The 24,993-nt window shown below is 42.5% G+C and overlaps 1 protein-coding gene across 1 annotated transcript; it reads right to left on the reverse strand.

The window, feature by feature from the left end:
• Positions 1–2,328: 2,328 nt before the first annotated feature.
• LOC104468775 (chromosome unknown open reading frame, human C14orf180) lies at positions 2,329–9,750 on the reverse strand. The gene is made up of 4 exons (XM_010083015.1): positions 9,697–9,750; positions 7,191–7,317; positions 5,277–5,303; positions 2,329–2,531 (listed from the first exon to the last, which is right to left on the reverse strand). Exons 1-4 carry the CDS (start codon positions 9,748–9,750, stop codon positions 2,329–2,331), a joined length of 411 nt encoding a protein of 136 aa, XP_010081317.1.
• Positions 9,751–24,993: the final 15,243 nt, after the last annotated feature.

Consider the following 24,993-nt stretch of genomic DNA (forward strand, 5'->3'; position numbering starts at 1 on the left):
AGCCTTTCCTCTGTTTAATTTCCCTGACAGCCCAGATGCGATAGCTGTTCTCACTTGCACTGATAAAGTCAGGCCCCAGCAAGGAGAACGTGGCCATTTTCCATTTAAAGCAGATCCAGGGGAAATGTGGTCCCATACCCATCTCCTGGGGACCCATGCAGGGAGGTGAGCATGCATATGGATTTCACACCACCTCCGTGTCTCCCCTCACAGCCCTAAGAGGTGTTCCCGTTTTACCTTAACCCTTCAGCTTGTTTCAAAGTTACTGAAATCAAGGATTCACTGTGCTGCCCTTGCTCTTAAGATTGCTCAGTTCTTGTCAGCTCAGGCTTTGCTTTCTTGTTGCAATATGCCATGACTTGCACTGAGGTAACCGTCCCTTCAAAGGGGGCTCCTGTTTTGAAGGGGCAAGTGCTACATGCTGGGATGACTTGTCAGACCAGAGCCAAAGAAGGAACGCCACCTCTTTGCCAAAGAATTTCAACACAGGCATTAAGAAGATCATAAACATTAAAAAATGAAAACAGAAGCTGTAATGACCCCCTTGCCCCATGCATGTACCAATCCAAAACTTTTCATCAGATATTCACCATCACACAAGTTTAAAACCTTTCTCCTTTATTACCTAAACAGCAGGGCTGAGATGGGGAAGAGGGAAGGGAAGCAGCAGTGAAACTTACCCTCTGAGCTGGGCTACACGAGTGGTTTGCACAAAGAGCCCCTGAGCTAAACACTCCTTCTGCAGCAACCTCGGCTTCCCAGCTGGGCAACATGTTGAATGTAATTGCTGTGGCCTTTGTCATCTCAGGAGCAGGATGAGAATAGCCACTGAAGTCATTTCTGTCTGTCTCTGACTGCGATTTTTTTGACTCATTCTCAATCCAGTTGCTGCCCACTCTCCTCTTGAGAGAAGGCTGAATAAGTGTTTTTTTTTATCCTCTGCCTGTTAAAGTCCTTGGGTGGCTTGGAAGAAAGTTGTTGGTGCAGAGAGGTATGGCCCTCTTTTTTTTCTAAAAAAATTAAAAATAAAGCACCATTTTTTCTTTTTTGGTGGGTTGCAGTGGCAGGGTAATTCAAGCCCAGGTCCTGTAGGCATCTCGTCCATCTTCTCTGCAGTGTTGCAGTGTTTTCTTTCTCTCTTTTTTTTTTTTTTTTTTAAATTTTTTCCTTTTCTTCAGCTCTTACAGGTTCTGATGTCAATCTTATCTTACCACACAAACCCAAGCACATATCAGGTGCTATTTGACAAGAATATAAGGCCTAAAAAGCTGACTGTGCTGGGGAGAAAACACAGCTGAAGCTTGTAAGCTTGCACTCCCTTGTTCTCCTCTCAAACGCCCAGAGCACCATTCCACATTTGTTGCATGATCTACATTAAAAGCATTTCCTTCAGAGAGGTGCATGCCATGATGGGACAAGGGAGGGATAAGGGGTCTTTGCCTCCCATCCCTTCATAAGCTGTCCATATTACCGTTAAATAAGGCCTTGAACACCCAGGCATAAATGCATAGCCTCTGACTGGATACAAGCACTACCATAAATCTTGCAAGCTCAGCTTGTGGGGTTTATGGATTGAATCAAACCCAGAGGATTAAACTACTGATTTGATAATTAGACTGGGATTCAATGCTGATATTTATTATTTTAGGCAAATAAACTGTTTACAGTTTAAATGAGTTTTCATGTTCTTTTTCACATCTGGGAATCAAGTGAAACATTAAGAAACAGCTTTTGTCTATGGAGGAAAAAATGCATGAAGGGCAACAAGAAAGCCATTTGCTGGAATTTTACTAATAATAATTTCAAGTGTTTTAATATAGCAGCTTACCAAGCCTTTGGCCACCAGTGCAGTGTTTGCACAATAGCTTGGCTTTGTTTTAAATTTTGCAGAATAGCTCTTAGGAGACTTGAGGAGAAAAATGGTTTGGTATTTAAAGCCATGACCTGAGATTCAGGAGACTTTTATTCTGAGCTTGCTGCTGACTGCACAGACCAATTAATTTTTCTCTCTACTTCTGCTCGTTGTATCAGCAGCCCATAAGCTCTTTGGGGGACAAAATTCAGTTAGTTTTTTACTTTTCAGGATGATGGAGCATGAGTTGGGTGGGACCTCTTGGTGCTACTGTGACTGCCTATTAATGTGAAAAAAAGATAAAAAAGAAAGGAGAACAAGTAGCTGCTGGAAAGTGCACAACAGGAGTGGTTTTCTTGCTCTTCAAAGTGGATGCTCATGTGTTCCCTGCATGTGGCTGGAGTAGACTGGGAGCTTTGTGCTGCCACGCGCTGGTTAGCAGTGCTCTGAGATGTTTGTCAGGACAGAGGACGTTGCTACTGCCTCATAAACCAAGTCCAGCATTTCTGAGCAACGTGTCTTATCTGAAGAAAGAAGATAACAAGTTGGGATTGAAATTCCTCCAGGACTTTGACATCTTGCTTCATGCTGGTGTAGTAGAGACTCACAGCAAGGATCAGCACTGCACAAAATGAGAGCCACAGGAGCACTGGCAATCCAGATGATGACCTGTCATCTACTGAACGGTGATGAGGAGAAAAAAGAAAGCAGCATTATTTTAGTGTCATCTTAAACACTTCCCAAATTTGACTCCCTGCTGATACCTTTGTCCCACTTTTCTGGGAACAGCAGGGTACATGGGGCTCTGGTTGTGAGTGCTTCTGTAGGCATCAGTTAAGTGATAGTGAGTCACACCTCCCGATGGAGGGTGGGGAGTATAAAAAGATCTCATCTAACGGAGCATTTAAAGAGTTTAATTACATACAATAAGAACAGGATTACCATAGCTAATTCGTGATCTCAAATTTCCCTCCAGCAATTACTTTTTATACCTCTAAGCTAAATGTTAGGTTAAATACTAGGAGAATATTAAGCTACCTCATCTAATTATTTAATGCTCACAAACGTTCCATAAAGAGAGAAGATGTAGATTTCTGTCCTTTTCCCTGGTAACTCAGCTTGTTTGGGGCTCCTATTAATTATGACAAGAACTGAGATGTGACTCCATTAACCAAGAGGTGCATTCAGAACGCTGTGGCAGGTTTAACCTCTCCCTAAGTGCTGGGTGTGCTAATTACACTGGAACACCCTCAGCATTTGTTCTTAAGCAGAAGGACACTGTAAACTTTTTTCTTGCCCTTAAAATATAATTCAAGGATGTTTAAAGTGTGATAGGTCAGGCATAGTACACACGTGGAAATCAAAGATGGGCTACCTTTAGCTCACTGGAATCTGTGCCCCAGCCCTTGCACACGTGTATCCGTCCATGGGCCTCGGGGATCCAGTGTGATTCAGATCTGGCTGCTCTGTTTGACTGCATGGCCATTGCACAATCGGTATTATCTTATAAAGCACTTTGAGTATTAAACATGCAGTATAAAGCCAAATTCATGCCTGAATAAAAACCCACAGTCTGCAGCTATTTTCCTGCCATATGCACATAATCAATGAGGAGATAAAAATATGGTGTGTGTTATTATGGGTAAAGGGCCAATATTAGCTGTAACACATTTAAATTAGCTTCTACTATGAGCCCTGGAATACGCAGCAGTCAATTAAACTGTCATACAGATGTACAGAGAGGAAGGTAGAAGTCATAAAACCAAGCAAGAAACACATAATAATGTATCAAAAAGTGTACGGGGAAAAGGTAAAATGTTAATAGGCAGTTACTTTATAGCTAACCAGAAACCAAATCAATGTCCCATAATAGATGTGAACAAATTATTTGCAGCAAATAATTTACTCATTTGAATTTAGCCCTTCTTTATGTTTGCAAATTATCCATTTTTATAAATTTGTTTATTTGACATTATTCTGCGAATGATTTATACGAAGATATTTAGCCAGAGAATTATTCACCACTTTCTGCTTTTGCAGAGATTTGTAATTTGGAAGTTGGTATTTCCCTTGTGTGATACACCACAAGATACAGTTCTTGACTACTTGCCTTTCAAAGTACGAGCCCTGGCTGGTGAGCATACCTGGTAATAGTGAAACTTTTCTGTGAAAGCTAAACAGCTTTTCACATCAGCCCTTTTCTATGAAGTGCTTATAACCTTTTTTCAGTCTTGAAGGAAGTTACTTTCCATGTGAAATTTCTAGGTGAACTCAAATGCAAACTTGGTTTTTCCTTATGTCCTCTCAATTAGAGAGTATATTCACTCCAGGAACAGAAAAAAAAAATAATGTGGAAGATTAATCCCACCCTTGAAATAGTGATGAGCTACACCCACAACAGCTTCAGCACATCACTACAACTAAGTACTTAAATGTAAGTTTATCTTCTCCAGATTACAAATAGAAAATTAATGCTTGAATTTGTGAGTTATTTTTTTTTGTTGGAACAGCACACTCAGCCCTCACTAGTCGCCAGAAAAAAAGCAACTCATCTGAGAAAAGCACTGGACCAGGACACAGGAGATTTTGGTCCAGTTCCTGCCTTGAACACACATTTCTGCTGTCACCTGAGGGATGTTTCCTTTTCCACCCAGCCCTTTCTTGCCTATATTTCTAGCTCAATAACTGTCTCAGGTGATGCTGCCATGGGCATGAGCATGCAACCCCTCTTACTGGGCAACAGCAACAGCTGGGGGATGTGGGGGCATTTGATTGGGAGGCCTTTTGGCCCCCCAGCACTATGGTTCTGTGTGTGTGTGTACACATACATGTATGTATGTGCCCCTCTCCCGTTACTGCATTGCATACAACAGGGGCTGGATGTTGGCTGGGGACTCTAGAAACGTTCACCATCATAGCAACATCCAGATACACACGTTGGCTCGAGGGTTTGTGAGGCTGGTTGGGCTCAAACATCCTTGCAATCAAAAAAGAAAAAACAGATTATTTTTATTGTTTCTACCCTGCTGCCAGAATATAAATGAATTGTCTCTTCCTCACATTTGAAAGTCAGCAGGGAGATCTGCTGTTTCGCTTGGGGTGCTTTCCCTGCATATCTTACTGGAAAACCTGTACCGATTCTACTGCCATAAAATATATTAATTATATTTAAATTAAAAATAGCTTCAGGGATTTAATTTTTGTTTCCACTATTTGTCTGACTAGATGTCTTGTTTAAAATACTGCACCAGACCTCATCAACATCTTGTGCTTCATATGCTAAGAAGAAAAACAACAACCATTGACAGTATGAAATGCTTTGTATATGGAGGATATATTTACACAGTGCATCCCAGCAGCCACAAAACAAACTCAGGTTAGTGCCATGGATGGTTCACAGTTATAATGTGAAACTTTGACTTACCCACTACGTAGTCACAGCAGGAAATAGCTAGAAAACAGAATGAAAATGTTCTTACATGCCTGGAAAGGGCCCTTTGCAGCAGATGAATAAGAAAGCAAGCACCAAGCAGTGTCTCTGAAATTGCCTGTAACCTTATGGATGCTGGGACACCTCTTATACCGCATTTGGCTCTACAGATTTATGCCAGATGAGGATCTACCCACTCCATGCAAACATGCAGTTGTAGGTGCACTTCAGGAAAGTGAGAAAACATTATTGTATGGGGAGTTCAGAGGCAGAGATAGCTGCTGTTGCAGGCCAGGAGTCAGCTCTTGCAAAGAAGACTTCCTTATTCTGCATCATTTCTAGAAGGGAAAGGAGATAGACCAGCAGGCTGAGAGAAGAATGAAAGGTCAGAAAGTAAAGCCCTCTGTTAGATGCAACTTTCATCCAACAATAACCTGGAACAGTCTCTGCTTGGCAGCCAGGATTCAGTCGCAATCCAGGATGAAAAGTCCAGAGAATCGAAAAATTTCAGTGGTGCCAGCAACCTTCATCCTACCAGCCTCTGTGTTAATAACGTTGTGTGGACAAACAACAAATCATCTAAATCACAGGCTGTTTGCAACACAGAATGCTAGTTATGGGTTGGGACATTTCTCATGTCTTCATGGAGAAGAGTCAGAGTCTTCTCTGTCCCTGCAGCTCCCCTGAGCTTGAGCGTGGCCGTGTTGAATTCAGAGCCAGCGGGAGATGAAATAGGTTCCCCCTGGCTGGCCTGGCTGCAGGATTACCAGTGCTGATCTAGGGGCACGGACTCTGGCAGGGAGCTGAAGGAGGTATTACATCTCATCAAAATCCTGCTCTTGAGCAGTCAGATGAGCTTTGAAGAATTTAGCACTGACTTGTTGAGTCTTTCCAGGAGTTCGGTTTTGATGGGAAAGCCCAGGACATGTCAACAACCTTATCAAGAAACAGCTTTTCACTCCTGCATTAGGAGGCACCAGAAACAACATATTGCAAAACCAATGTGAGGTCTGTTTACGGACACATTGGCAGATGCCAAGCCTTGTTTTCAGAAGCTGAGTAGCAGTCCAAACAGGTGGCTGACATATAAATTTTACCATTCTGTCACCTGTGTTTTTACTGACTGATGTATCAAAACCATACAATTTTAGTTCCCTACCAATAAATACAATTATTCTTCGTTGCGTTATTTTGTGAAGGTCAAACAACAGTTCTTATTTGGTTATGAAATGTAAATAGCATGTGCAGAAGTGCAAACTGCATCCTTGTGCTAGACCTCCGCTTAAGGTCACTCTCGGCTGACCGACATGCAAACTATTATATTGGCTCATGAATGAAAGACCAGAGGTTATGTCAGCTGTGTCATTCCTTGGGTGCCCTCATTGTCAGAAATGGTTACATCCTGGCTGCTCTTAACCCCAGTGGGACAGCTAGGCTCAGACCTTTACTGTTGTATCCCATGGCATGCACGCTGCTTAGAAACATGAAAGGGCTGGCTCCCTCCCTGCCATTACATCCTAGCTACCCAGAATGACATAAACATATTTAAATTCGGTCTATCTGAGATTGTTTTCTATGAGTGGAAGCATTGTTCTGCGGTAGACCTGGGGCTCCACCAAACCCATGGTCTACAATGGTCTCTGTGGGGACTGACTCAAGGGTTCACCATGAGAACAGCTCTGAGGCTGCTCTAACTTGACCCGGGAGCCTGTCTCCTCCCAGGGCAGTCATGCAAATTGATCAGATGCAATTCTGCAGAGCACAGTGCAAAAAGTGTCTGTCCTCTGCTCTGTGTTGAACTCAAAATCACAAATTACATTATCAGAGGGAGAAGTTGATGTGGACAGACAGGGTGAATGTTAAAAAGCTAGAAAGGTCATGCCAAAAGGCTTAATAGCTTGAGCATACCATGTTCAATGACTTCTTCTGGCTCACGAAATCGAACCCTTCTCTCTGTTTTCCGCTTTTCCCCAACAGCTTGGTCCACTGGTGGCCTTTTCCTCAGTATTGAAGGAGGATAGCTACTGTCATTTGTCTAAAGAGTTGATCAAAACACAAAACACGTGGCTATTCAAACTAGAGTAAAGCGCCTGGGTGAAGCTTTGAACTTTTGTGTCTACGTTAGCATGTCCCTCAAAGGACATGATATGAAACACATTTGTTTTGAGATTTCTAGTCAGACCACTGTAATCTTTATAGCAAGACAATAAGGATATTCTTTCATTGTCAGAGATCTTCAGTACTCTAAAGCTGTCTTCTCAGGAAAAAGGTTGGTTAAAGTAACAGACAGCAAAGTGTTCAGAAAGAATTTCTCTAAATTGGAGTGAGCAGTTACTGAAGGTGTCTGCACAACAGCCTTGGGGCAGAGGGACATAAATGTGATATGAAATATATGAAACATATCATTGGGAGAGCCTTTGACATTCTTCTGAGCTAAGCAGCTCAGTTCAGAATGCAGTGTTGTCATCTCAACAACTGAGACTATGCAGCAGTCTTGGGTTTGGACCCTATCCTGATGGGTATGAGAAGGTAATTTGTTTGCACTTTGATATCACAGTTATGTTGTTGCTCTGTTTTTCGCTTGGAAGCCACACTCAGTCTTTGATAATGGAATCAGATTGCTGTGGATTCTGCCAAATGACAAGAAACAGAGCTGCAATAATAGCAACAAGTCCCTCTTCTGCATAGGAGTGCTCCCACAGTCAACTTCCCAAAGTGAATCCAAAGCATCTTGGTTCAGAGACACCCACTGTCCTTGGAAAGTGGAGATGGCAAGTTTTATACTTTTCAAGGACCTAAGGGGATGGTAGATATTCTCCATGTTTTATTTTTACTTTAACATCTAAGACATCTTCTCTACCCCTTTCTCCTCCCTCCCTCTGTTCCTCTGCTAGGTAAAGGGTATTGTTTCTTAGATGGGTTGTTTGCTCCTTCTCATCACTATCCCTGCTCTTTTTTTTCGCCCTTGTGTCTTTTCCACACTCAGTGACTGCATGCTTCTTCCTCCATGTTTCTTCCTGCTTTAATATTTCTGCTCCTTAATGCCTGCTACTTTTCCCCATTTTTAGACTTAAACACACTTACTCTACTCTTTTTCTCTTTGGATGCTTTCCCCACACTCACCATTTCACACATCCACTCCTTGGGCTGCAGAAGCAGGATTAAGTCCCATTAACTACAATCTGGGAGTGTCATACTCCAGAGTACAGAGGATAAGCAGGTTTCCCTACGCATCACACTCTGGATAATCTCAGAAAGGCACGTAACATAGCCAGCAAGAACCGTAATGGAGTGAGAAATATTTTCAGCTTTGAGACCTTCTCCTGAGGAATTTATAAATCAGATTTCAGCTTACCTTATCACTGATAATGATGCTTTCTCTATGTTTGGGGTCATACAAGCGTCCATACCACCTCTGTCTCATGACTGGGGACAGTGTGTGTTGGAGCTCTGTGTTTTTTATTCAACAACTCACAAGCTGGAAGACCCATACAGAATATGGGAAACCTGGATTCAACTTATTTCTAAGTCCAAAGGAATATGAACCCAGATCTCTTACATGCACTCCCTCATAATCAGAGCTACAGTGCACACGTGGGAGCAGGGAATCTCAGCCTCTGCCACTGAAGCTGTCTTGTTTGACCTCAAATAATTAAATATTCATTGAGCTCAAGAAAGAAAGAAAAAAAAGAATGGCTTTACAGCCTGGTATTTGGGTGCTCCCTTGGGGGTGGCAGAAGTCTGCTCCTATCCTTGCTCCAATGAATACTTAATACGAAATACTTAAATATTCATTGGAGCAGTCACTAGGAACAGGGTCTCTCATCTACCAGGTGAGTGCCCTAATCACTCTGCTACAGCCACACACACACACACTTTGTGGTATAATGAATATTTAATTACTCTGTGTAAAATGAAACAGGTTTAGGGAGACACAGCAGAAGATATCCAGATCAGACTAGCCACGGTTATAGCTTTAGCTAGGAGGGCTCCTCCTGTGACACAGCCGAGGAAACCAAAGCTTATATTTGAAGAGATTTATAACTCCAAGTGCAGCTCTTGTCCGTATGAGCTTTTCCAAACACCTAACAGCTACATCACATCATTAGAGAAAAACATTAAGCAACTATCTGGTTGGATAGCACATAGACAAGGAAGACCTTAAAAATGAAGTTGCATTTACAATACTTACTAGACTTTAACAGCTTATGGCAATCAGTGCTATTCAGTGTCAGGAAAAAAAATATATGCCTTTTCCCCTCAGACAGAAACACAGTGTTAACATACTGTGACAAGAGCTGGAAACCTACCAAAATGCTAGTCAGGAAATTATATACCCTTAAAAACAACCCATTTGTGAAAAGCTCTGGGCGTTGGACACAAGGACTCTATCCCCCATCAAGACATTACTTACCGGTAGCTCCTCTGCACTAGCATCAGAAGGTGGGGCTGGACATATTTGGGACATGTACTCTGGATGCCAACATGAAGCCTCCCACACGAAGCTTTGGTTGGAAAGCCACTGGCTCAAGAAAATGGGAAGGACCAGAGGAGAGTGTCTGCAGATCCCTTTGCAGCGAGGACCGAGTAGGCAGTACCAGCAACCAGATGGGAGCAGCAGCAAATGACAGAGGAGTGGAAAGAAGAGTTTCCGCCCTTCATACCAGTGTTGGCTTGGGAAGGATGACGTTACTTGATATGTACTCAGTAGCCAAAAATAGCACATAGTGATAACACTGATTGTGCAGCTGGAAAGCAGGGCTTTCCTGGCAACTGGAAAGGGGCTGAATGGAGCAAATCACAGATAAACACCTACATATTTATATGCATAAATGTGAAGTCGAGGCTCTTCTTTTTATAATGATTGCTGCATTTCCACGATCGTGTTGATCTCCTTTCTAGAAGCCATTGCCAATCTCAAAACTCTTGCAAACGAGATTCCTTTTAATCATTCTTCTGTTCAAAATATGTGGGCAAAAGTCATCAGGAAATTATATAGATGTAGTGGGATCGCATATATCTCCCTCCAGTACTGTTATGGCCTCACTTTATATGTTTTATAAATTAGATCCATTATTATAGTAATAAAATGGGATTTTAACATTAGACGTTTCTACAGATATTATAATAAGATTATTGATAAGAAGAGAGGTGATTTATTGTTCAACAGGCTTTAACAGCCCCTTGTCAAATGCTGAAGGCTGGTCATCATCAAATATACAATTTCCAGCCAGAAATACCTGTCCTGACTGCTGAAATCTGGTGGTTTACTGTCTCTACAAGTACAAGCCTGAGCTTTTTTTGTTGTTCTTTTCCTTGAGCTGTTTATTGGCTGTGACATGTCTAAAGTACTCCAGTTTTGTGCTGTTTTCCAGGTGGTTGGATGGATTCTCCCATGGTGTGCACAGACTGGGACTCTCTTTTTGCACTTACCCAGTGGAGCAAAGGTTGCAAGGTGCTTACATTGGCACTAGGAACCAGAGAGCACAGCGGCTCTGTGGGCTTTGCTATTTTAATCTTCCTTTCAGGGATTTGGGGAGTGAATGAGTAGATGGGAAGGATCAGGATCCTCCCCCAGAGAAAACTGGGCAGGCACAGCAGGGGAGGCATCCACGGCTGATTTGGGGCCAGTAGCTCCCTTTGAGCCTTGCAGCCATCCTGCAGCTCAGCCTCTGCACAGGTCGGCAGTGCTTGCAAGGGCTGCTGTCCTCAAGCCCTTCCCTTTCCAGGGGTAAAAGCACTGCCAGCATGGAGGAGGACACATTTTGCTGGACTGAGGCTCTTCACTGAATGCACAGTATCTAAAAACCACCTGGAGAGGGTCACCTTACCTTCTCTTTCCTGTGCATTGGGGTGATGGAGGGCTTTTCTTCATGCTGCAACCGGCCCACAGATGCACAGGATTTGTGAAACGTTCTCAAAATCCCTTCTCTGGTGTGTCCTGCAAGTGTTTCACAGCGGTTATTTTTGGATATCTAAGCTGAGATCTTGGTAGGGAAAAGTAATTCTTCAAAGCTTTACTCATAGCAGACCCTAGACAGAAAGGTGACAAAGCCTTCCAAACCGCGGTTCCCATCTTCTCCTCTGCTTTCTCCTTCCTCTCATTGTTGTAATCACTTGCTACTAATTTATGTAAGAAGGAATTTACTTGCCTACTTTGTCCAGAAAAATGTGGAAGTGGGAAGAGGGAAGTCAAAATCTAGTCTTCATCTGGCTTTCACTTTTTCTATGTGAATTGTTTTATTTATTTTTACTAGTGTCAACCAGCAAGGCACACAAGAAGTTGTTTTGCAGCCTCTTATTCCTGCAGAGAGTGGCAGTGAGCTCATGAGATTTTAGACCTGAATTAAAAACCTTGTTGCTGTCTTTTTCACTGAATATGGTTTTATTGAAAGAAAGGTCTCATTTTTCTAAACAATTGATCAGAAAAAATTTGGTATTTCTTTAAAAAACTCTGAAGAAAAGATCAGAGGGGCTGTTTTTTTTTTCCCAAGAAATGGACATGTGGAGACAACATTTATCATTTTTGGTGCCAGAAACCATATATTTACAGTTCTAGGGATTCCCCTTGTAAGTAAACAATATTTCTGTTCATTTTATTGGAAAATAATTAGGCAGCTTATAAATGTTTTCATGAAAGATTACTACCCAAGTGCTAGGAATGGTCATTTCATAGTGCCATTCTCAATTTATTCCACAATGTGTTAATTATATTTATAGCAATGGTTCTAAATATTTGCATAATTAGTAGTTACCTGGGCACTCAAGTTCCAGTGGGTAAAGATGTCAGGAGCTCAAATCTCATAATAGGGACAGAGCCATTCCTTCTAAGTGCTTTTGATTGCAGTTTTATAGCCTAAAATTAGATATACATTAGGAATAAAACACAGTTTAATGCATAAAGTGAAGGATTCCAGGTAAACAACTTCACTAGACTCTGAAATCACTGGTAATAAATAATATTTACAGTAGTGGGATAGTTTTTTCTTTGGAAGATGGAAAAATTACCTTTAATATTGCCCTTCTTTTAAAAGTAATTTTTCATCTAAGCTTTGATCCCATTTCATGCAACATATGTCAGAAGCAAAGCTGGACAAAGAATTAATAAATGAATTATTTAGCTGACGAGTGTCACCTCTATTTCTTTCAGCTAATTGTTCACAAATAGATAGTGACTTTTGTGAATGTATTCATTATTCAGATTTATTCAGTGGATAATTGCTGGGAGTAATTCTTTGTCTGTAGATTGCTTGGAAGCAGTTCACTGTGAACATTTAATAGCAAAAATCTATCCAGGCTTTCAATACAAGAAAACCTCAAAATATCTGTAAATACTGATGGAGTCCTTAAGCACAAACAATATATTGCAGCCTTAACGAGCAACGCCAGCATTTTCAGGAAGAATTCCACTACTTCATATGGTACATGGGAGGGAAAGCAAAGACATCTCAACTCTGTTTAGTGCTTACTTTGAATGGCACACATTGTACATGCAAATAAGTTTTTACAAGAAAAGGGTTGCTCAAGTGTTTGCTCAGCAGAAAAACAAAACAAGCCTGAACAAAACATGATTGACTTCTCAGCGAATAAACATGAACAGTCTACACAAAGGGACTAACTGCACAGACAGTATTTTTCTGCAATGCCCCAATGGAAGATGTCTGGGAAATAAACATAACATGATAAAACAATTTTATGCTCAGAGGAGAGCTGTGTAACCATATGAACTCTTTTTCCATTTCCTTCTGCAGGAATAAATATTTTAGACAAGCAAAGTACTTTGTAAATGATGCCTTTGTGGGGATTCATCTGGCCTGGTTCAATTATTTTGAAACCTAGCAATTTTCTCATATCATTGAATCTGGGTTTATTGCAAATAGGGTCATAGAAATAGTCACTCATTGCAATAATGGTCTTAGTTTATCTTAACTATTAACACTTCCAGTAGGTTTACACACATGTATATATTCAATATTTATGGATATGCACCGTGCATATATATTAATAATGAAGTAACTTTATCTCCAACAATCTGAAAACAAAATCACGTAATACCATACAGTGTGGGGTGCAGTGGTAACTGGAAGCAGCATATCAGGATAACAGAACAGAAAAGGAATAAATAAATTAGAAGGGAGTCTTCCATATCTTCTTCAACTTCCAGAGTGTCAATTGAGCCTTTGTTCAATATTCCACCTTTCGTGGTTCTGTGTGCTCTTGATTAAAAATTTAGAGATGCACCTTTTGGTAGCAAGGTAAGTTTTGTGTTTGCCAAGAGTGATTTTCCACCAGTCTGGGAATACATCAGGAAGTAAAAAGGCAAATTGCCCCACAGAGTATAATTAGCTGTGTGCCACCTTCCTTTTTCTGCCTCTGGAGAGACAGATTTACTGCTGAAAGGTGTGGGACACCCATGAGGTGTGATATGGCACCAGTTTTGCTCCTCAGACCTTGCAGGGAGGAAAGTACTGTATAAATCCCAACCTCAAGACAAAAAACAGTCCTTTCGACTCTGTGTTACCATGTGTATTCCACGACCAGAGGGGTCACGGTTAATCTCTCATCTGATGCTCACTCCAAAATGGGGCTTTTTTGTGGAGTTAGGGAAAAAAAGGGTCAACAACGAAGCATATTAGAGAGAGCAATGAATGGGCAGATGGTCTGATAACACTGGGTGTGTGCAGCTTGTTACCCTGAAAGTAATCAGTTTTCCTTTCCGCATATTCGTTAATTCCTGTGATGCCAGAGAGTGGTGTACCCAGGCGTGTTTGCCACAAGGAAGGGCAGTGTTCAGTGCAAAGCACAACATCAGCGGTCCCTGTGCTGCTTCCATGAAGGACCCACAAGGTTATCCTCCCAGTGAGACCTTCTCTTCACTCTTTAGATATTACTACCCTGCACTGGAAGTTTTCACGGTCACACAGGTCTGTAAACCCCCCTTTGAGGCAGGTAGGCAGACCTGGGGCTGTCCATCCAGGAACTGCAGATTTGGATTGCTCCTGTTTACAAAAATTAGATTAGACATGGTAATATCACAAGCAGCCCTCTGATCCAGCACAACAGAATTCATTTCTGAAGGCAGAGCCCTGGCTTTATTTCTGGTATAGCAGGCACTTCTGAGTCATTATCATCTTTCTGGCTGTGACACCATTTTCAAATCCACAGTGTGCAGGAGCTTGTACTGGTTTTGCACCGAGTTCTTCTCTAAGGCAAAGACATAAACACTGAGCAGAATGGGCAGGAGGGTTTTGCCTTGTGTTGAGAACATCCCCACTGCAGGGCAGAGTGATTTCTGCTCTATTGGAACTGGCTAGAAATGATTTAACTCTGTTGAGGAACCTGGTCACAATTCATCCCTGGCATGATTCCATTGACTTATAAAAGGCATGGATCCATCTCCATTTCTTAAAATTGCCTCTTATTCATACGTTTTTCTGAGTAGATGCTACAAATAACCACGGAGTACTTGTGATGATATATAGTACACGTAGAGAGAATTTCTGGGTTGCTGAAGTGAACTTTCTAAATAATTACAGAATGATTCCACTTCCATTTCATAATCAGACTCCTGAGATTACAGCCAAGCTATTATTTGTGATTCAACATGCATTTTTATTTTGGAAACGTCCCATAAGCCATTAGGTTTATTCCACCTGAGGTTTTCTAATTCATTCTGTTTGTCCTGCCACTGGGATCTAAAATGTAAAGCGTGTATTGATTGAATAAGAGTTACCAAGTAACCAAATGCTAATATCTGCTGTTGGCTCCCTGTTTCCACATCAGCCAGTCCTGTTGATGTGGGATGTGGGAGATGGACAGGGCTGGAGTGACTAAGGTCACTCTGAGTCAGCTTTTATTACAGACTCATCATATTTTAGGAAAAAAAAGGAGTGGAACTGGAACCTCTGTTTAATGCATCCAGGCTGCTATTGATAGCCGTGCTGCCACCAGCCATGAGATGAATGAGAAGGATGAACTCACTGTCAGTAAGAGGATGTCCAAGCTGGCATAAAACAGAAAGGGATGCAAAAAAGGCATGAGAAGAAAAACCCTCAGAAACAGCCAAACCAGAATTATCTTCAGGAATTACATTCTAGCAGTAACCGCTTCGTGCTCTCTGTTGTGTAGATTGGGGCTTTCTGTAACAATACCTCATATCCCCAGGTGAGTTTTGGCCTGAGGAGAATTTGCGCTGGGAACACTACAGGGTATAGCCTAAAAAGGGGGTTAGCTGTCTTGTCTAAATCCCAGATACCAAAAGGCTCCTGTTGACTTCTGTGGGCCACTGTCTCTCCTTAATGGATTTTAGAAACCCGGTAGCCACTAGTGCCAAGCTGGTCCTCAGGAGGGCAGCTAGGGACTGTTGGCAATGGGAAGGGAAGAAGCCAAGGGAATCACAAAGCACCTAGACACAGGCATCACTGCATAAAATGATTTGAAGGTACGGATGTCAATGCTCTTGAGCTCCATTTACAGTGTCACCTTGGAAGGGGATTAGATTAGATTAATGACATGAAAAAGAACAGATAAATAGAGAAAAGAGTAGGCAGAAGTGTAAGAAAAGCCTGAATGAGTAATATATGCATAAACTGGAAAGAGTTTGGATGGTGATACTGGATGATGTAGAATATAAAAAGCAAATCCTGCTGTCATTGGCAGCCACTCTACATTAATGTTAAGTCTATTAATGCCAATATTTTTTCTGGATTTAATTTCTTGTAATTAGTATGTAAGTCTCTCTCCTCCACCTCTCCAAGCCCTGGAGGCTGGTGTTTTCAGAGTAAAACAAACAGATTTAACAAAGAGTAATTGGCACAATTTCCAAAAGTGGCCAAATGCTTCTGGTGCCTATATTCAATTGCATCTCAATTTAAGCTGAGGAGAGGAAACAAAGCAAGGGAAAAATCAGGCAGCACATCAAAGAAAGCTTGTGAACACCAGGATATACAGATAAGTCTGGTTGAAAGCCAGTTATGTTTTGCACAGGCAAGCTGAAGATTTAAATTGTGTTTTTGTTCCAAAGCAGAGCATCCTTTGCCATGTCTGCAGGAGTGTCGGAGGAACCTCCTCATGCCAGGGCAGTTTGTGTCTTACAGTGGGGCAGCTGAGAGCAGGGTGGGCTTTTACTGGAGTGTGTGGAACTGTGGTCCAGCTCTGATCCCTGGCAGGTTTGGATCAGATTCTTAAAGAGTTGCCCCTAAGAGGCAGCTTGTTACTAGCAGCCTTGTAACAGTCACAGCCTTCTCTCTTTTCCCCTCTTCTCTCTCCTTCATTCTTATCAGAAATTTGGTCCAGGACCAGGAAACCTCTCAGCTTAAATTAATATGTTGGTTGGAATCATTTCTGCTTCAACTAATGTGCTTTTTCTGATGTGGAGTATTTTCATCAGCATATTTTTCAGCATCTCAAATGTACGAGCCTTTCAATCAGTCTCCTCAATGAAACAATGGAAATTACATTGCCTAGTCTTTTAGAGCTAGACAAATGCAAAGAAAAAGAATAAGCTTCACAGGACAGCTATGGAGATGGTGAATTAATAGCATCTGGGAGGGAGAGGAGAAGGGAGGAGAACTGAAACTGAGCTCTTGGTCTATCATATGATTCTGGCTACGTGGCTGTTCCCAGACAGAGGCAAAAGTTCTTCTTTGATGGACATATTTGACAGTTCAAATAAAAAAAATTACTAGCAAGGGGTGCAATAAAACTTCTTTACAGAAAACTTGCCTTCTGTTTCACTGACATATTTTCTTTACAAGTATTTTTTGTACAACATTTCTAAAAAAAAAAGGTAAAAGGGCACTTGGTTGTTCCTCACTCCGCAATCAGGGATGCCACTGACTCCAGTGAAGAATTCCGCATGTGGAACCCAGGCCGGATTTCCCCTCTGTTGTCTACCTTGTTTTCAACTTCAGTGGCAAAACAGGCTCTAGGGGAACAGGTTGTCGTATTGCTTTTATACTGACTCAATTCTGGTAAACCTGCTAATAGATTTTATTTCAGCTCTTAATAATGGTTAATAGTGATCATTAACAATATGCACATTTTCATAAATCTTGTTTAAGGCCAAGGCTGTATAAGAGATACAGATACTGGTAAGGAGACTGTTCTTGCCTTGAAGTCTGTATGAACTAGAGGAGCATTGTCAGTTTACACCAAACTAAAGATTTGGCCCACAGTTTCCAGAGAGGCTGGATATACAACATAAGAGGCAAAAGAAGCCAAGAAGCTGCAGTGTTTTGACAGAAGCAGGTTAAGCTTATTTATGATAGAGGCTCCCTCCACACTGGCCTATGCAGGCAAGAGCACAAAACCTTTTTTAGACGTACCTGTTGGTCACGACGAAAAATGTAGGCAGTGTCTCATACCGACATGTCTAGCTTGAGAGGCCTGCTCAGAAAAATCCTTCATCAGAGCAGCAGCTGTCTCCTTCCCCCGAGCAAATTCCTTTAAAGCTGTCAAAGATGCTGTAATCAGACTAGGTCATCAAAACCAGTCCTCCTGAGGACTGGAAATAAGATCCAGAGATGAGCATTCAGCTACATGGGCAAGGTCTAAAACACTAGAGTTTCCATTGAAATTAAATGAAGTGACTGTAATTGCTGTGAAAGAAAAGCGAAGCAATCACTGGGAGAGCCCGAAAGCTTTCAAACTACCTCCTGAAGTGATGCTGGCTGTAAAGCAGGGATCTATGTACCGCATAACAGAATCTGATAGCAGAGCGAAGCTTTTACCGGGAAACCAACTTAGATAACTACCGGAGCATTTGTCTGTGTGGCTCCTGGAGCTAAGGCAAATTTTAATCGAGATTTCACCACACAGTTGAGTAGTTTTATTACCAGGTTAAGTAAAAAAGGTTAATAAAATAATAAAAATGGATTATTTTTTCTTCTTGATTTCAAAACACGAAGCTGTGGTCAATATGTTTAATAATTTGTAAACAGAGTGGAATAAAGCACAATAGCCATGGTGACCATTGAGAGGGGATTGCTGTGCATTTGCACCCTTGTACTTGTGCTTGCATCAGCAGTTTTGCAGTTTCCATAAATCATTTGTCAGTAAGGAAGAGAAAACAGACTGAGTTCCTCTCTGGTGCAATGTTTACTGCTGTTACTGGAGTTACATCTGGGATAAATTTGTCCTGGACTTAAATAAACCCAGCCTTGGATAAAATTAAAGGATATCAGTGTATTTTATTTTAGCTGTGTTTACAGTGTACTGTCTACTCTGTCTTTGACTTTAGGTGATTGATCTCTGCTTGAGGAGGAGTGGTACAGAAAATAGATCAAAGCGTGTCCTTAATGCTTCTCCAGTGTTCTGGCATTACACCAGATACTGGTTCCCAGCTTTCCTATTGCTCAAATTAAAAAAAAAATAATCACAGTGCATGATGCAAATATTTACATAACTAGAGAAAAAAATGAGGACTAAACACCCTCTCTCCTAGGCAGGAAAAGCCAGGGAAAAATCACTGTTTGATCTGACACTTGATGCACTCATGCCTAGCCAGGGCTTTGGTGCTGTGGGCTCACAGCTGGCCGAGAGTAAATGGCAGCCTGTATTTAAGGGGGGGAATCTCCAGGGGAAAAAAAAAGAAGAAAGAAAATGAAGATAATATGCCCCACTGAGCTTCTGAAGAAGATAGTTGAAGGAGAAGTTGCTGAAGCACGGGAGAGGTGGAGGTGTGTTGTGGGGGCGTGGGGATCTCTAAAGCACTCTGGGAGACCCTGGAGCAGTGAGGTGTGAGGAAAGCTGGTGCAGGCATGGAGCAGGCAGCAGTCTCAGGAGGTGGATCATTAGGGATAGTAAGGAATCTATTTTCCATTTCCGATTGCTGTGTTCATCAAAGTCTCCAGGCATTCTTCACCCAATCGACTATGTGCCGCATTTCCGATCTGTCAGAAGGGGAAACTGAGGCACCAGGTTGCAAAGTGACTCGCCCAAAACCATTCAGCAAGGCAGCAGCAGAGCTGAGCGCTGGGGTCATCTGATTGCTCATCCCACCTCCTACAGTCCCCCACTACCAGCAGCAGGTCACTGCTCTGAGATGCTACAACGAAAGGCTTCTGCAGGTTGTGAAGCTCACTACTATCCAGGGTGAGCACACCAAGAATAACCAGAGCATAAAAACTGGGGGAAATGCTGCTGTAAATCCTGTAACAGTGAAGAGCACCCCTGCAAAAGCTTTGCATCGAAGCAGAGCAGAATACAAGCAGGTAGCAGAGAGTAATATCTCAGTCTATATAAAGCCATGTACTTGCCTGAACACTCTCGAAGAGCAACACCCACCAAAGGCACTGTGCTTGAGTGAGCGGTAGGCTTCCTCAGCTGTTGATCCTGGTGAAGGATATTTAACAGCCCAGTCAACTGGCTGAAGCTCAGCTGAAAAACCACAGTGCCAAAAGCACAGCAGATGGAGCCAGGGCAATAAACACAAGGCCGCCTTGATCTTTTTCTGTGTCTAATTATATATATGTTCAGAATTCCTGGGGCTCAATTATAACCTTAAAGTTGCTTTTCCTTCCTCAAAGGCTTTGTCCCTGAATTAAGCAACCAATAACAAAACAAGTGTCTTTACTCCGCAGGTTCCGTGCCACATTATTCCCGTATTGAATCTGGCAGCTCCCAACCTTCCCAATACTATAATTAGAACATCTTGCAGCCATTGAAATAGCACTGACCCTCACCACAATGCTGACCTGCCTGCTTTGCAGCTCTCATCCGTCACACACAGCAGCTCCTCGCCCACGCAAAGCAAGCACATGGACGGGACGGGGGTTTTGCATTTCGGCTGTGCGTGCCTGGCTGGCAGCCTGGGTCCACACATCGCTCCGGCCCCCACACACCCTGCCCTGTGTTGTGGGAGGCTGCCTGTGCTCCAGTTCACTGCTGGAGTGGGGGAGCTGAGTGAAATGGGGAGCTGGAAGAAGGAGGCACTTTAATTCGACATCCCCTCACGCAGGCTGCTTCTCGATTTAGTGCGTGAAACTCGGCTCTTTTGTCAACATTCTGTCCAGGTTTGATTTATACAAACATGCAGGCAGGCTGACTGTACAGACTGCTGATTTAGGCAGAGCTGAGACCCCAGCCTGGTTTCCTTCAATCTGTGCTGTTTGTCTGGTCTTCCGTCTCCAGAAACCCCTCACTGAGCCCTGGGGAGCCCCTGTCACCTCCTGGGCTCCCTGCCCGGGCTGGGATAAGAGAGGGAGCAGTGGGTTTCCCTGCCAAGCAAGGATTGCTGTGTTGGGGGTTGATGGGCCAAATTTTCCCTCCATCTGCTTTGAACAGGTAGGGGCATTCAAACTGCTCTCAGTATTTTGCTGAGTTTCATTGAGAGGAGTTTACCCTGCTTAGTAAACGGTGTGAATAAGCAGCCAGAAGAGGTGTAGGCAGTCCCAGGTAGCAGTTACCCATCCTAAGAGCTCTAAAGGAGATGAGCTAATAGCCCCCTGACAGGCTTTCTCCAGGGAGGCACAGTGGCTACCTTAGATCAGATATCTGAGTTTCGTGCATCTGGGAAGGCACATGGTCTGTGTCCCCCTCTGAGTGGGACTGGGCTAGCAGAAGGAGCCAGCATCCGTGGTTTCATTGCTGGGTGCACATTCAGATATCAGAACCATAGGCTGCAGGAGTTCCAGGGCATGGACCAGGACTTCTGTTTTATTCCCCACCGTTCTTACGACACATGGGCTATCATGCTGTGAATTCAGCATTCCCCTCCTCCCTCCCTCTCATGCTCCTTCCTATTCCCACCAGACTAAACTGGAAAAGCTGTAAAAGGTCCAGATTCATTTCAACTCCTCTTCATTTCAGCCAACTGGCAAAAGTCAGCAGCAAATCCATGCTCATCTGGATGGATTAAAAGCACAGGTGCTTTCACCCTGAGTAGGATTTTTCCCCCAAGAGCACAGTTTCTCTCACAAACTGCAAAGTCAGGATTTGGCTGCTCTGACATCCGCTGCCCTGCAGATACTCTCACCTCAGTACCTCACCCCAGCCTCCCACTATAGTCAAGGGAGCCAAACAAGTGCTTTTAGGGGCAATTCAGACACCCTAATTATCTACATCAGCAACAGTTGAGTCCTTCCCTGTAGGTGCCTGTTCCTCTCCCCTTAGCATGAAGGACTAGATCTGACACAGATGCTTCCACCCAGCCAGATGGATCACACCTACCCTGTGCCCTGGTAGAGACAATTTTTTTTTCCTGAAGGCCAGATTGATATTTTAATACATATTGCCAGGAGGCATGGGAAGGGGCGATCTCTTCAGGATGACTTTACACTGAACATGAGTTTGCCACTGTGAGTTGGTTGGGCTTCAAGGGGAAAGACAAGGGGGATTTACTAGAGTGCAAACTAATCCCCTTATCAAAGTCCTGGTGTAGAACCACCCTGCACTGACACCCCTTCACATCTCCCTCACTCTGTAAATATGTTTCAGAGAGTTTATTTTAAATGTAAACCAAGCCTCTTTCCCCTCTTCTAAAGTCTCTCTTTGTTTATCAGAACATAATTTACCTTTTCTTTTACTTTTATGGGAGGTTTGGATTTCCGTGTATGTCAGCAGTGTACAGAACAGGCATCTGAGTGGGTGAAGTGGAATTTTGATTTACTGGAGGACAGTGCATTATCGGTAAATTCAACAGACTAAATCTGCCATGGAGAGGACTTCTTTTGTTTCCATCATCAAGTCAGACATTCTATCCTGTCAAACATCCCAAGGGGCACTTTTGCTCCAGGCACCAGAGGTAATAACTCTGCTCAGAAATTCACTGTATGCTGAAGTCTTTATCTTACAAAGCCTTCGACTCTTGTTCAAATGCAGGACACAAGTGAAACAGAGGAAAAATAGGCATTAATCTTTAGTCTTACCAGCCCTGTGATATCCCTGTTTCTTCAGCACAGGCTGAGAGGCTCTTCATCTGAACTTTTTCTCCTGGTATGATCCTGTGGCTGAGAGTGGTGTTGCACAATAAAATTTTCAGATTTGGACACGATGTCACAGCATCGCAAATATCAGCTGTCAGTGTCCCGTCACTACTATGATTGCTTTGTCACCTTCCAGTCCTCAGAATAACTATAATGCTTGTTATTAAAAGAGAGATGGGTCCTCCTTCTTGCCTTTAACTCCTTGCCTGGTGGTTTATGTGATGGAGAGGTGGCCCTCCCTCTCCAGCACCCTGGCATTGCTCCTGGTCCATGGGCTCAGCATGGTGCTCATTGCCCTTGCACAGAGAAGACGACCATGGTCAGATCCCCTGCCCCAGTGTCTCTGCTTCATTGACACCACTGCTCCCTACAACACTGACACCATGCAGGTCACTTGTTGCTGGCTTAAACATGCTCAGCTCTGGTGGCCCTTGTGGAAAGGCACCTGGTCATGTCTGCAGCACATCCATTCCTTCCCTGGGGGTGTTCATTTGCTGAAAGTCTCCTTCTTTTATTAAAGTCAGTGAGACCTGTAGTGCAGGAAATTACCTCAGATAACAGCATTTTACAGCATGCAGTCAGTTTTGGACTGTGCTAGTGCCATCACTGCAACACTAGCCTACGGCAAAACAAGCTGTGTCTGCAAGGGCAGTTTTCAACCAGAGCCCTCAACCTGGAGAGGAGCCTGGTGCAAGCTGGAGCATTACCCTGCTGCTTCTTCAAATATCCCTGTAGCCTTTCTGCTCTTGACAGAGGTTTGGTGATCAGATACAACATTTAGAGACTGATTTTTGACCCTCTTTCAGGGTCAAATAATGACCCACTGTTGGTATGTCTGAATGAAGATCACAGAAGCTTGTGCAGGGCATGTCTGGTGTGAGCTGACTAAAGAAATGTACTGCTTAATGAGTTCCACAGAGCAGAGAGAGACTCGCTGAACAGCCAGCTATTTATGAATAAATATATCTGTTCAGAGGGGGAATCACATAAAACAATGGGCTGGCAGTGGCTGGCAATTTAAAATGCAGCAAGCAGACTGTTGCTCATATTAGTAAGCTACGAGACACGTCGCTTAAATAGCACAATCAGCCCCAACCAGCTCCTTGGGAATTACTGAACAATTTATGGCCTGCTTTATTTTCAGAGAAACTTGCTTTTAAGACTCTTTTATATCTGTTGTCTTTATTTGCATAATCTTGATAACTTTAAGTGACTATGGTTTCCTTTAAACCATATGCTTTTAATTTACAGAAAGTCACATATAGTCAACTCTTAATATTGTTTACTTTGAGCTCCTGGTAGGGTAATAATATTTATCAGTCCAGTACTATGCAATTTGTTTAATTATTTTTATAATTTATTTTCATCTCTTATGTGCATCAGATTCTTCTCACCACTACATTTGGAGTTAAACTGTATGCATTTCCTGTGCCTTGTCCTAATCATTTGGTGCTTATATCATCCCCCTAATTTTGCAAATACCATCTGTTGTACCACAGATATTGTAAAGATGGGCTGTGTTTATATGGTAGTCTTTTTTCTAACAAAGAACTATATGGAAAATGGAGGTAAGATCTTATGTTTGAGGTAAGGGGTGGACTTTTGAGAAGAAATTCAGTAGATCCTCATCTGGCCTCAGCTGCAAGTGGATGTAGGTCTGTTAAATGCAATGAAATGTTCTAATTTAGACCAACTTGGCTTGAACCCGAGTATGATCATAAAGCAGAATAAATACACAACTCAAAAAGGTGTAACAAAAAAGCTAGTTTTCCTTCTTTGTAGTCAAATAAGACATTGTTGCTTAGAGGATACTAATCTATTCTTAAAACATCTCGCGCAAAGTTTCTGTTTCTAGTCCAGACTGGAACAAATAAGATCTCAGAAAGACTAGGAATAAAACTGGCTTTTAAATATGCAGCTAAAATGTGGTCTTGAATAGCATGACTAGCTGAGCTCTGATGGCCAGTGGGGAGGACAACAGCCTGCTGGAGCAGCCAGCTAAGGCACTCTGTCTGCCAAGGAACAAAAAAACCAGCTGTTACTCCAGAAGAAAGCTATCAACTAGTTTGAGGTTTTGTGGGGTGTGTTCTGAGACTTTTTTATATATTTCTTTAACTGGTTCAGGACTTTTCTGGTATATTCAGCAACCAATGGGACAGCAGGCACAGGACAGCAGTTTTTCACCTTGACTGTATCTGCCACCTTCACCTTCAGGTCCTGCCTCCTTCATTCAGTCCTCTTTTGAACCCCAGACTTTTTCTATAATATGTCTCCCCTTACTCCTGAGGGGTAACAGTGATGTTGATCCTGCTCAACCTTTCTCTCCATTAACCCTTCACTCACCCCATTTCCATCAACTGTACCATGCTTGTGAAATTGACTTAGCTGAGCTGAGTGACAAGAAGGCAGGCTTCCATCTAAGTGAAATTAAAACTAAATAAAATGTTGTTTTCGTTCTTGTTTTCAAACTTTTTAGTGACTTTTTTCCCCCAGCACCTTTTGACCAGACAGGATATTAACAGCATTAATGAAGGCTGTATTGTCTCAAAATGACAATCCTTAAAATCAGAGATGAAGAAATGAATTTGGAGATCTGCTGAATGGTGACCGAGAAGCAAAAGGATGCACCAGGCATTAAATCCAGTCCCTTGCTACAGTCAATCACATAATACAATTTCATTTCTAAGTGCAGCAGCCTTCACACAAGTTACAGAGTAGTAACTCTCAGCCCTCAGCATCAGAAACCTTTTCCAGACTTTCTCTTCTAGTCATCAGGTTGAAAATTT

This window comes from Pterocles gutturalis, unplaced genomic scaffold (genome assembly GCF_000699245.1).
Source record: "Pterocles gutturalis isolate BGI_N339 unplaced genomic scaffold, ASM69924v1 scaffold13305, whole genome shotgun sequence".
Classification (NCBI taxonomy): Eukaryota; Metazoa; Chordata; class Aves; order Pterocliformes; family Pteroclidae; genus Pterocles; species Pterocles gutturalis.